The 12,426-nt window shown below is 37.4% G+C and overlaps 1 protein-coding gene across 15 annotated transcripts in view; it reads right to left on the reverse strand.

Annotated features, from left to right (window-relative positions):
- Positions 1-12,426, reverse strand: part of dlg1a (discs large MAGUK scaffold protein 1a) — a 131,970-nt gene that overhangs the window by 5,253 nt on the left and 114,291 nt on the right. For 6 of the 15 annotated variants that reach the window (XM_056258884.1, XM_056258881.1, XM_056258880.1 and 3 more), the window contains 3 exons: positions 9,918-10,094; positions 6,807-6,873; positions 4,092-4,116 (listed from right to left, as the gene is read on the reverse strand). In XM_056258884.1, the coding sequence (XP_056114859.1) occupies positions 4,092-4,116; positions 6,807-6,873; positions 9,918-10,094 (269 nt within the window). Of the gene's footprint in view, positions 1-4,091; positions 4,117-4,430; positions 4,531-6,806; positions 6,874-9,917; positions 10,095-12,426 lie in introns of all 15 variants that reach the window. The other 9 variants (XM_056258882.1, XM_056258878.1, XM_056258877.1 and 6 more) reach the window with 2 other exon arrangements.

The raw sequence follows: 12,426 nt of genomic DNA on the forward strand, positions 1-12,426 counted from the left end.
AAGATGGCAGTGTTAAGAACCTGAACAGGACATCTGAGGCTTTGAAGATGATCTAATTTTGCTTATTTTCTCATAAAACTGCTTCCACGAAATGAATTTGGTATTTCAGCCGTATGAAAAATGTAAAATCATCGGGAGGGTAGGGGGGGGGGGGGGGGGGGGGGGGGAGCTCTTAACACAGTCATGGTGCATTGATGGACATTGATGGATGGAGAGGCTCAACTCCACCACCTAAAAAATGTCTCAATGTAGAAGTCTAGGAAGACAGAAATACTAAACATTCAGAAGTCAAGGGAGATTGTAAATAACATTCTTTCACATCAACCATGCTAATCTTAACCCCTCATGTTCTGTCGTGACTGTTTTCACAGTTCTGGTCAAAAGTTTGGGATGAGTTTTTATTTTACTCTTTTTGTACTTATTCAGCAAGGATGCATTAAATTGATCAAAAGTGACAGTAAAGACATATAAGTTAGAAAGGATTTCTATCTCAAATGCATGCTGTTCTCTTGAAATTTCTACTCAAAGATTCCTGAAATGTATAAATATATAAATTTAATAATTGTATAAATATAATGTTTTCAACATTAATAATGACAGTTTCTTGTGCAGCAAATCGGCATATTAGAATGATTTCTGAAGAATAATTTTAGAAGATTTCTGCCATCACAGGAATAAATTACATTTTAAAATATATATTATTTTAAATAGTTATTTTAAACTGTAGTAATATTTCACAATATTACTGTTTTTACTTTTATTTTCACTCAAAAACAGCCTTAGTGAAAAACATAAAAGAAATCTTACTCACCCCAAACTTTTTGCACAACAACTATATTTTTCATATAGTTGAGTATTATTCAAATTTTTGCTTATAATCAGTTCCTATTAGATTAAAGCAAGTTACTGCATCATCCTGACATGCAAAAAAATGTCCTGGCGGTCTCTCAGACCTCAAACAGAACATGAGGGTTAAATTCTTCTGACAACAACATTATTTGCATTTGATATATTTGTCCCCAAAAGTATCTGTGCGCACATAACCTCCCAAAGCAGAATCCCGGCAATAACTACATTTGTACATATTCTGATGAAAATGTGAGCAGTGCAAAACTTGCTGCTCAAATACTAGGTTGTTGCAGGTGGTTTCCAAGGTATTGCTTACCTTAATATCCCCTAAGATACGAAGTTATCCCCTTACTAAGCAATCGAATGAATGATTTTCACCTGGTGACAAGTGCCCTGCTTCACTTGTCACCAGGTGAAAATCATTCATTCGATTGCTTAGTAAGGGGAATGGGCTCTATGCACGGCGGTATTTCCGGTGAAGGTCTAAGGATGCTGGATTACTTCCGCCGATCGTAGTCCAATGCTATACCGAGAATTTATATTGGTTTTTATACTCTATTGCTATACTAAAGAAACGTTAGTCACAAAAACAGACACCCCTCATTTTGTTTATGCTTCTGTATTTATTATATTAAATAAACATAACTATATATAAAATTGCATCTAAACGTATTAAAGTTTCGTTTCAAAGACGAGAGGACAGTACATTTTGAAGACTCTGCCATAATCCCGTTTTCCTCGGTTTTCCTCCGCTTTAAATCTCCCCAACCGGAAACGCAAGAGCATCCTTGCGTCAAACGCGGAAGTTATGCGTGCATGTAGCCCATTGGGTTAGGCATTTGTTCAAAGCCCTAAACCTGATAGCTTCTCAAACTTTTTTGTTTGCCAAACCCCTTAAGGTGATGATACACAGTGCAACTTTTTGAGCAATGTTGCGATTGTTGCTTGGGCACTTTCCCATTGAAAATTGGCAATACATTTCTATCTGGATAATTTAGATTGGTCATGGGCCCTGTGTCTCATCTGGTTGCCCGTTGATGGCAACATTGCCCAGCAGCATTGCTCAAAAAGTTGCCCTGTGTATCATCACCTTTAGAGGTCAAATATTTACCTGAAGTACCCCCTTAGATTTTAAGTTAATATTTCAATAATTGAATGACACATTTGAATGTTCACAGGTCTCTGATGGTCTAATGGTCACAGACAGATAGATAGAACGATAGGATATATCAATAGATGGATAGAACGATATCATTTTTATGATATTGCGATTTGAATTGAAAATGACACCACTAAGGGCCCTATTTTAACGATCTGAAATGCAAGTATCAAACACGAAACGCAAGTAACTTTGTGGGTGGATCTCCGCAAATCTAAAATGGGTTGGTCTGAAGTAGCTACATTACTCTTAGGTGTGGTTTGGGCGTAACGTGCAATAAACCAATCAGAGCGTCATCTCACATTCCCTTTAAAAGCAGGCGCGCTTGTTCCATGGCGGATTGCTATTATAATGGCGCACTTGCCAGGCGCACGCCAGGAGCGATTCACAGCCGAGGAGTCCGACGTTCTCGTCAGGGCCGTAAAAGACAGAGAAGTGACATTGTATGGAGATGGGAGAAACCCACCCAAATTAGCTTCGGTTAAACAAGCGTATAATAATTTGGGTAAACGTGTAAGCTAGATTTATGCCTATTTTTCACATCTTCATGGACACCACAATGATTTCCCTCGTGTGGTAATATTTTTCCTTGTAATTATGTATGGTTTGCAAAAATGGGAACTGCTGTGTCTGTGTAGATGAGAGAAGCAAAGTGTATGCGTGTTGTGTACATGCTACATTATGGCCAAGCATGCGCTCTTAAAATAATATCTGAATAACGCACCACTGACTTTAGACTTTAAACCTTTTTCTTTTAGGTTTTTCCTGGTCTGGGGCGGAATTGTTTCCTGAAACTGCAAAATAGCACGAGGGAACGTTTGTGCCGGAACACGCCTCCTTTTCGCTGAACCGCAAGTTCATTCCCTAATTTACCGACGTGCGTCTGTGGAGGGAAAAGTCTGCTGTGCGTCAGGTGCAAAATAGGAATGACGGTGTACAAAGTCAATTGCACTGGTTGCAAGATAGGGCCCTATGTGTCAATACAACATTTTGATGTCTTAAATTCTTTACTTTCAAACATTCGAACCATGGAGATTTTACTTTGGGAGAATATTGGTGAAATTCTGTAGACTTCTATCCACAAACATTTTGGAAATTATGCAAATTTGAATTTAAATAAAGTCAACCTAACACACACTGTGTTCCCAAAACGATGTTAAACTGAGCACATGCAGCGATGGAGAAGCAGCATTTACTGTGAACAAAGCCGCTCTCAAAACACAGTAATAAAAGCTGCAGTAAACACTGTGAATGAACACAGTGCTGCTCTTCACTCTGAAACACGCAGCGCAACAGACTATATACTTCAAGTTTGCAGTCTTTGATTTTATAATCGCGATTTGATTATATGTATTTCAGTTTTATTTTGATGAATTGTCCAGCCCTATTTATTTATTTTAATGTTACATTTGATTTTCAATCATTGCTGATCTGCAAACTTCGAGCCAGATTTACAAAACAGCGCAAAGTAGCATGACACCATAATTCCATAAAAGCACAGATGGGAGTGGAAAGTTAAGTTCTGCAGGTGATAATGCGCAAATTAAAGAACACAGACGCAGCAGCTCATTTCCATTATGACAAACGCAATCTTCCAAGGGTAGCAAGCAATAACATCTTCCTCAAGCATTCTAAATAAATTAACACGAATGGAGACAATTCTCTTCTGCTCTCTGTTCTCTGTGGTGCCTCCTCCTATAGCAGCATGTCAAGTGCAAAATGGGTTAACACATGCCTTTTTTGGGTGTTAAATAATGCCGCAAATACCAGTTAATTGACTACCGCAAACCTCCTCTCATAAATGTTGTGTCTGAAAGGGAAACTCCAACGAATGCATAACTCTGTCCACACCTTTTTATCTACGTGTCTTCAGTAAATCCTGACAGTACTTTTTAATGCCAAAAAGAGTAAAGTTAGTAAATCTGGCCCTTTGTGTTTTATAGTCGTCTAGATGCAAAACAGGCTGCAGACACAACACAACTCTAACTCAACATCACTTCTACGGGCAAGACAGTTTTATGGGGAATAATGGGAGTTTGGTGGGGCCGGTGGGGTAGACCTGCTGTAGCCTTTGTGGACTTACTCAAGCCTTTGTCGTCACTCAGGTCCTGTGGAGCAGTCGGCAGAGAGCAAGGAACAGGAGAAAACCACAAAAATAACAATGATTACTGGAACAACATATCTGGTCTTACCGAAGAACTTCGCTCCTGCCTTGCAACAAACCCAGATACAGAGACTTCAGTGGTCTTCAACAGACATTCTGTCCTCAAATCATCTCATATTGATGCAGAAGGGATCAATCAAATTTCCTGTCATGTTTAGGGTTGTTGCAAAAGCAGGAGTTTCGTTCAGAGGTGTTGGTGCCACTACCCTGTCTTGCACACGTCCAGTGCTTTTCTGTATCCGCGGCTAATGTACTTACGGTCCACATCGCTTGTTTCCTGTTCGCTGGGGTCCTTGTTCTTGTAGAAATGGAATTTTCGCGAAAAGAGGTTCTTTTTACGCTTGTCATTGAATGACTGCTGAGAAGGAGAGGGAGGGATGGAGGGAGGGAGAACAAAAAGGGAAGAACAGATGGAATGGTGTTGGGTGTCTAGTTCAAGTATGAACAAATGCCCAACTTAACAGATGCCCATGTTACTGGCTCTGTGGCCACCGCCATCCAATAAAATGATGCTGGAATGACAAAAATCACTAATGCTAGAACTTATAAATAGACATGAAACATGATATTGATTTGGAGATGGCAACAGATACAGTTGAGTTTATGAGGGATTACTGAATATCAGATCAACTTAAAGGGTAGTTACCACAACCATGTCAGCAAAGTGGGACAAACTCAAGGACATGCAACCCTCGAAATTAGTTAGTGGATTAAAGTTAGTGATTAACACTGATCAAAAAGTTTGGACGGGAACAAAGCTACAATAAGCACAAAAGACTTAAATAGATGGACAGCGGAGTAATTTGCAGGAAGAGAAGGTGAAGAGCAGTTTGACATCAATGGCAAGCGTATTTATCTTTTTGTTCTCTGAAACGTTCATGCACTCATCCTGCATTAGTGAATGCAGTTGAAAAGGCTAAGACATTGAAGAGTGGATGATGAGTTTATCTGGTGCAGGAGATGTTTGCTAAACACAATACTGCTGCAAAGTTAAAATCACTAGGGCTGGGCAATATTGAATATCGACAATATATTCTGTGGTGATCTAAAATGAATCAACATTGTGAATTTCGCAATGATTTAAAAGGTGCTTTTTATTTGGCCATTCCATTTTCTAAAGATGACATCGTTAGATTGGATGTACAGTTCTTTCTTGTCTCTGTATATTTTCAACTTTATTAGCAATCTGTGTTAAAGTAAGATGGTAAGTTTGATTTATTTCTGTGAATCAGGTCATTTCAATGAATCTATTCATAACTGATTTAATGACGTTTGTGTCATTCAACTAAGCCCATTCACAATGTGGGATATTTCTTATACTAAAATCTGTTAGTAAAAATTGTTATATTAATGTTTCATTTGTGTTATTATGTTATAGTAGTGCAAACAGACTGGGGGGAAAAAATTACTGCATTTTACTTCTTGCATCAATCAGGGTTTTTTTAATCTACAATGGCTGTTCAGTTGAAATGATGGTTCTTTTGAACAGAATTTATTAAGTCAGAGCAATTACACAAATACTATAATATATATCAAATGTCATCAAAATGCTGAAAAATATTGAGATCTATATACTGTACACACTGTATTCAAAAGTTTAGGGGTTGGTAAGATTGGTAAGAAGCTCACCAAGGCTGCATTTATTTGATCAAAAATACAATGCAAATAGAAATATTATTAAAATTTTATTTTATTTAATTTCATAACAATTTCCTATTTTAATATATTATGAAAGAAGTCATTTATTCCTGTGATGGCAAAACTCAGAATTTTCAGCAGCCATTAATCCAATCTTCAGTTTCACATTATCTTCCAGAAATCATTCTAATATGCTGATTTGGTGCTCAAGAAACATTTCTTATTATTATCAATGTTGAAAACAGCTGTGCTGCTTAATATTTTGTGGAAACTGTGATACATTTTTTTTTTCAGTATTCTTTAAATTTCAAAAGAACAGCATTTATTTAAAAAAAAAAAAAAAAAAATTTAGCCATGTAACTGTCACTTTTTATCAATTAAACGCATCCTTGATGAACAAAATGTTTTATATATAATATTTTTTTGCAATATCGCCCAGCCCTAATAGTCACATGCTGTTAAGAATACTCACATAGGAGAGAATTGTGAACAAACATACAGGATTAGTACACTACATTCAGTAAAAATAAATTTCAATCTATTTCACAAATGAAAATGTCAAACAAGCATCTCATTCATGAAGAATGATTCATCAAGAATGATTCATTACTTATATATAGTACATCACTACTTTGTTAGAGTTTACACTTGCCAGCTGTTAGTCGCCCTATGTGAGAACAGTTTTGACTTTTGAAATGTCACACAAAAGGAAGGTGCAAAAAAATGTTTCTAATGCTGAACATCTTATTAGCACTTTCATCTAAAAATATCATAAAAACAACAGTTTCAAAATAGGCTACAAGGCGTGTTCATAATGTTTTCTGATTTCTGTCAAATTAAGGTTATGTTGGCATGACTCCAGGTAAACCAAATAAATGTTTTACACAAAGGGCCTATTTATAATGTATTAGTCTATAAACTGCTGCTGTTTAAAAGCATTAAAAGCATGTTTGTGTCATGCCAGACATGGTAAATATTTGAGCAGCAAACACTTACCGCTTTATCTCGAGACTTGGAGTTGAATTTGACCGTCTTTAACCTGGCTCTTTCTTTTCTCTCCACCCTGAAGAGAAAGGAGACAGAGAATGTAGGGTGAGTATTTTCACTGTTAATACACAAAAACTGTCCTGTGGTCATTATGTAATAGTGTATAAACTAAAAACATTTATTGAAAAACGTATGAAGCCAAAAACTTTTATTTTTGCATATTGTAGCAAAACATATTTTGAGGAAAGTGATATATGTAATATTTACCAATATTTAAAGGGGTGATGAACTGAGAAATCAAATTTTCCTTGAGCTTTTGACATCTAAGAGGTCATCAAATTATAAGAATATCCTGTAAGTTTCAGAACTGAAAACGTCCTTGTTAGTCCAATAAAAGCTTTTATTGACACCAGGCTCAGCAAACGACTCGTTTTTCAAAGTGGGGAACTATGACAACAAAGAGGATAAAACACCACCACCCCCGCAGAAGAAGATCAACGCCTACTTCAACACGGCCGGTTTAGCCCCGCCCACCGATTCGCGCATTACACGAAACTCATTATAATATGCAAAACTGTTATCCACTCAAAGCAGTGGGCGTTTACTTCCAAGTCTTTAATGCGAGACGCTAGTCTTTTGAAGTCTTCTACTCAAAACTAGGGTAGAAAATAGCCTATTACTTATTCATTTTGATGTTTTTGAATGTAAAAACCAAGCGAACGTCATAAGTTAACCTCAGACAACAATTTAAAAAGCCCGTTCATGACCCTTTTAAAATATACTATATGGACAAAAGTATTGGGACACCTGACCATTACACCAACATGGACTGTATGGAGTTGGTCCCCAATTTGGAGCTATAACAGCTTCCACTCTTCTGGAAAGGCTTTCCACAAGATTTTGGAGTGTTTTTGTGGGGATATTTGCCCATTTATCCAGTAGAGCATTTGTGAGGTCAGACACTGATGTTAGACAAAAAGACCTAGCATGCAATCTCTGTTCCAGTTCATCACAAGGATGTTCCATGTGGTTGAGGTCAGGGCCAGTCAAGTTCTTCCACATCAAACTCACTCAACCATGCTTTTTATGGACCTTGCTTTGTGCACTGGGGCACAGTCATGCTGGAATAGAAAAGGGCCTTCTCCAAACTGTTCCCACAAAGTTGGAAGCATGGCATTGTCCAAAATGCCTTGGTGTGCTGAAGCATTAAGTTTTCCCTGCACTGGAAGTAAGGGGCCTAGCCCAACCCCTGAAAAACAGCCCCACACCATGATCCCCCCTTCCACTAAACTTTACAGTTGGCACAATGAAGTCAGGCAGGTAACGTTCTCCTGTCATCCGCCACACCCAGACTCGTCCATCAGACTGCCAAACAGAGAAGCGTGATTCATCACTCCACAGAACACATTTCCAGTGCTCCAGAGTCCAGTGGAAGCATTCTTTGCACCACTCATCTGACACTCGGCATTGTACATGGTGATGTGAGGCTTGCATGCAGCTACTTGGCCATGGAATCCCATTCCATGAAGCTCCCGCCACACAGTTTTTGTGCTGATATTAATGCTAGTGGAAGTTTCTACCTCTTCAGGTATGGAATAAGCCGACCATTGGCGACTTTTACTCACCATGCGCCATTTTTCCCCACAGATGTTTGTAAATGCAGACTGCATGGCCAGATGCTTGATTTTATACACCTGGGGCAATTGGTCTAATTGAAACACCCGAATTTTTTAATTAAGAGGTGTGTCCCAATACTTTTGTTAAAAAAAACATTCTAAAAAAAAAAAAAAATCAGTGAGATGGCCAAAAATTTCCATCTGCATGCATGTGCACAGACCAGTTATTTAACAAAATGATAAAAAAAAGGAACATTGTTCACAGCAAGTTATTTGACACCTGACAGTAAATGATTGTTGAAGGTGGTGTATTTGTTACAAAAACCATGCTTTGATGGATCTAGATGACCTCTAATCTCCAAAATCCAAATATGAAGTACCAGGAAATAGGATGTAGATCACATAATTCGTTTAAAATATATAGGATAATTTACAGAAACTTTCACAAAGAGAAATCCCAACTTGTTTCTTGCTGGGTGCCCCCTGTGATCAGTTCGGAGACGTGAGAGGCACATTTTTAGAATGAGGTGAGAAGTCAATTATCAACTTTCAGTCAGCATATAGCTGAGTGGAGAGAATGAGAGGGAAACTCACGGCATCACACATCAGCGCTGAAGTTCAACGCTCTAATTAAGACTTTGTAATATCAGGTGACAGTAAACCCATGACTTTGATCAAAATAGAGCAGACGTTGTCCTGCTAAAGCTAATTCCATGGCTAGCATCATTTGTATCCTAAATACAATTAAATCATATTGTCACGTTCTGTATAATTCACCAAAGTTTTGATAAAACTTTATTGGTGTCAACATTGTTGGTTGTGGTAGAAATGACACCACGACGGAAATTTGTATTCTTTTAAATTTATATCATTACCACACAATAAATATCGAAAGTGTTCATGATTATTTGGCTATTTGTTTAAAGTCTGGGTCTGCGACAAGGGTAAAACGAATTCTATACATGAAAAGCATTACAAGTAGCAAAAACAACAAAACAAAAACAGAATTGAACAGGATCTTAGGATAATAAAAAAAGAGAATAAAATCTGTTAGTTTTAATAAAAATTAAAACCCCTGGAGCATACAAGTGCTCATGATTGAAGAAATGCCCACATAGTTTTCAATCTCCAGCTGCTGAGTCAAGTTAAAACCCTCATCACAAAGAGAGATACTTTTACTTCAGCTGTCAGTTAAGTATATTTAGTCTCAAATGTGATAAGTCTGGGATGCCATTGTGCAGATATATATGTGTGCTCATTCCTCATTATTAACAATTACTGTACACAATGGGTGATAACTAAACCAAAATGAAAAATGGCAGTGAATTGAAACGCAAGACATTGTGAAAGAAACCATAGAGGAAAGATTATGAGCTGTGGGTAATGTGGCATTAAATGCACAAATTGTGTTAATTATGGTAAAGAGGTAATCATGGTAATCGTGGTAACTGACCTAACTTTCTACAGTACAGTATGTTCTGGAATGCATGGGGGCATAGCCTACCTCTTCTTGCTGGGAATGACGCCCATCTCCTCCATCTCGCCATCTGGAGTCACATGGCGCGCCTGCCACCACTCCTCGTCCGAGGCATTCAGGACGTGTAGGATGTCGCCGAAGCGGAAGTTCAGCCCCTGACTGGGCAGGCCCGAGTCTTTTGTTATGTCATAATCAAACAGGGCTCTAAAGGAGGAAGAATGAAGTAAGAAGAAGAAGATTTTTTTTTTGATGGAGCAAAGAAAATGTATATATATATATATATATATATATATATAGTGTCTCGTCACAAACATGACATTTCAACCAGAATGCCCATATATTTTTTATAAATGCCCATACATTTTATTTTGAAAATGTGCCATATTCAAAACATCTTTGCAATTTCTGTTTGTCTAAGTTTTTGATTCTCAAACACCCCCCTCACCCTGGTGTTATTCTAATGCTGTATGCCATTCTTTCTTTTATGGACCACAAAAGAAGAGTTAAAAAAAAAAAAAAAAAAATACATTTTACCCCCAGAACACTTGGAATATAGAGCAATTTTATTGATATTTTTGCATCCTTTTTTAAAAACTTGATGCTGGTCACCTTTCACTGCTGTTAAATGGACGGGCGTGAGCAGGCCATTTTTTCAAAATTCTCCTTTTGTGGTCCATAAAAGAAAGAAGAGCATACGGCATTAGAACAAGACCAGGGTGAGAAAAATATTACTTAAATTTTCATTTTAGGGTAAACTATCCCTTTAAGAGTTATTTTTAGGTATAGTTTGGACTCCTCTCTGAATATTACACTGGAATAGGAAAATGTTTTTTAACATAATAAACCCCACTTCAGCTTTAGAGATGCAGTAGCAGCCTTTACTTTAAAGGTCAGAGAGGAGGATAAAAATGGGGCATGCCAAACAAAATTATGATTTTTGGAATTAAACCCTTTCTAACATTAAAAGTGGTCTTGCATGAGAAAAAAAAATGCTACAAGGGTATAGAATAAACAGCAAGAAAAGCCTCTAGACTCTGAACACACAAGCTTCTATGAATTTTAAGCAACCATAAAGATATGAAAACCATTCTATAATTCCAAAAAGCCAGCCTTCCTAACTATTTTGCCCACAGTCAGATTTCCTGAGATGTTAAGTAGGCCAGCTGTTCTTGGCATGTGTGCATGTGCATTTAAGAGAACTGGAGCTGAAGTAACTAGCCATCCAAGCTCTTGACTAGCTTATCCGTTTCCTCATCAATAATGAAGCACTTCCAGGAGGAAGCCAGGGCATCTGAGAAGCTTATGGGGCTTTAAGGAACATACAGACACCAAAGCCCTCTTTAACCTCCAAAAGCATGTAAAGAACACCTATTTAACTCTTCAGCAAATGATGCAGATAATTTCTGTGCAGTCTTAATCTGCTTAGAGGTGTAATAGGCAACATTTGTATCCTTGCACAGTTGAAGCAGAGACCTTAAATCATTATAGTAAAGGGCCTGTGGAATGCCGATTAAAAGCTCAATCCGTATAGATATATGGTTTTAATGGAATATCAGATCATAAAACTGATGTTCTTTTGAGAAAGGTCAAAATTATGTATGTACTATGTCATTCAGTGTGGAACAATTACACATTTTTAAATGTATTTACTAGTATGAGTAGAAACTATCACTTATGAGTCATGAAAAAGGCCTATACATAGTTTCTAAGCACAAAAAAAATTAAAGTCAAAAAGGTAAGAGGCTCTACATGTCACTGGTGTCCAAGTGAACCTCGACTTTGTGTCACAGAAATGCTGTGGTTTGCAGACATGCTGCAGGGAATAGAAGCCAAAGATGACTGCAGTTCTACCGGCATCCTTGCGTGATTTTAAACATATCAAAGCAAGTTAAGTTGACAGCCACAACAGTGTGTGTTAGTACAAGTCTTTTAGAAACAACCACAAACTACATCCTATAATGCAAAAGTTTGCAATAAACCAAACTTGAGCAAACAGCCTCACTCTAACATGCACTTTAGAGACAGTATGTTTACGAAGCCCTTCGGCGCTACACATGACAGTGACACAACAAATATAATCTTCATTTCCATCACCATTTGTTCCATTAATCATTCATTATATCCATTTACTATGTTCTGTGGTATGTCCTTCAATTCAATTTAGTTTTGATTTTCCTGCCAGTTAAAATAATGTTGCTTTTCTTATGATGACCAATTTGTGTGTACTATTTTCTAAAGAAAAAAGCACACATAAATATATGCAGGGACGACATGCACATATTATGGGTTGAGCTCAATATGACACAGCTGAGAAATCACATCCGATATTAAATTAGTGAATCTTGCATCCTGTGTAGAGAATCCAGAGCCCGGGGGCTTTCGAATCCTCAAAATGTCAAAGCTATTCTCATTAAAACATAAGAATAGCAACCTGAGAGCTTAGAAATAACGTTAAACAAAAACCACCTAAGAGCAAAAATTCTGCAGTAGTTTCACATTACAATCCTGATCATCTATCTCTTTACATCTAACTGTT

This window comes from Rhinichthys klamathensis, unplaced genomic scaffold (assembly GCF_029890125.1).
Source record: "Rhinichthys klamathensis goyatoka isolate OS25496 unplaced genomic scaffold, OSU_Roscu_1.1 h1tg000160l_1, whole genome shotgun sequence".
NCBI lineage: Eukaryota > Metazoa > Chordata > Actinopteri > Cypriniformes > Leuciscidae > Rhinichthys > Rhinichthys klamathensis.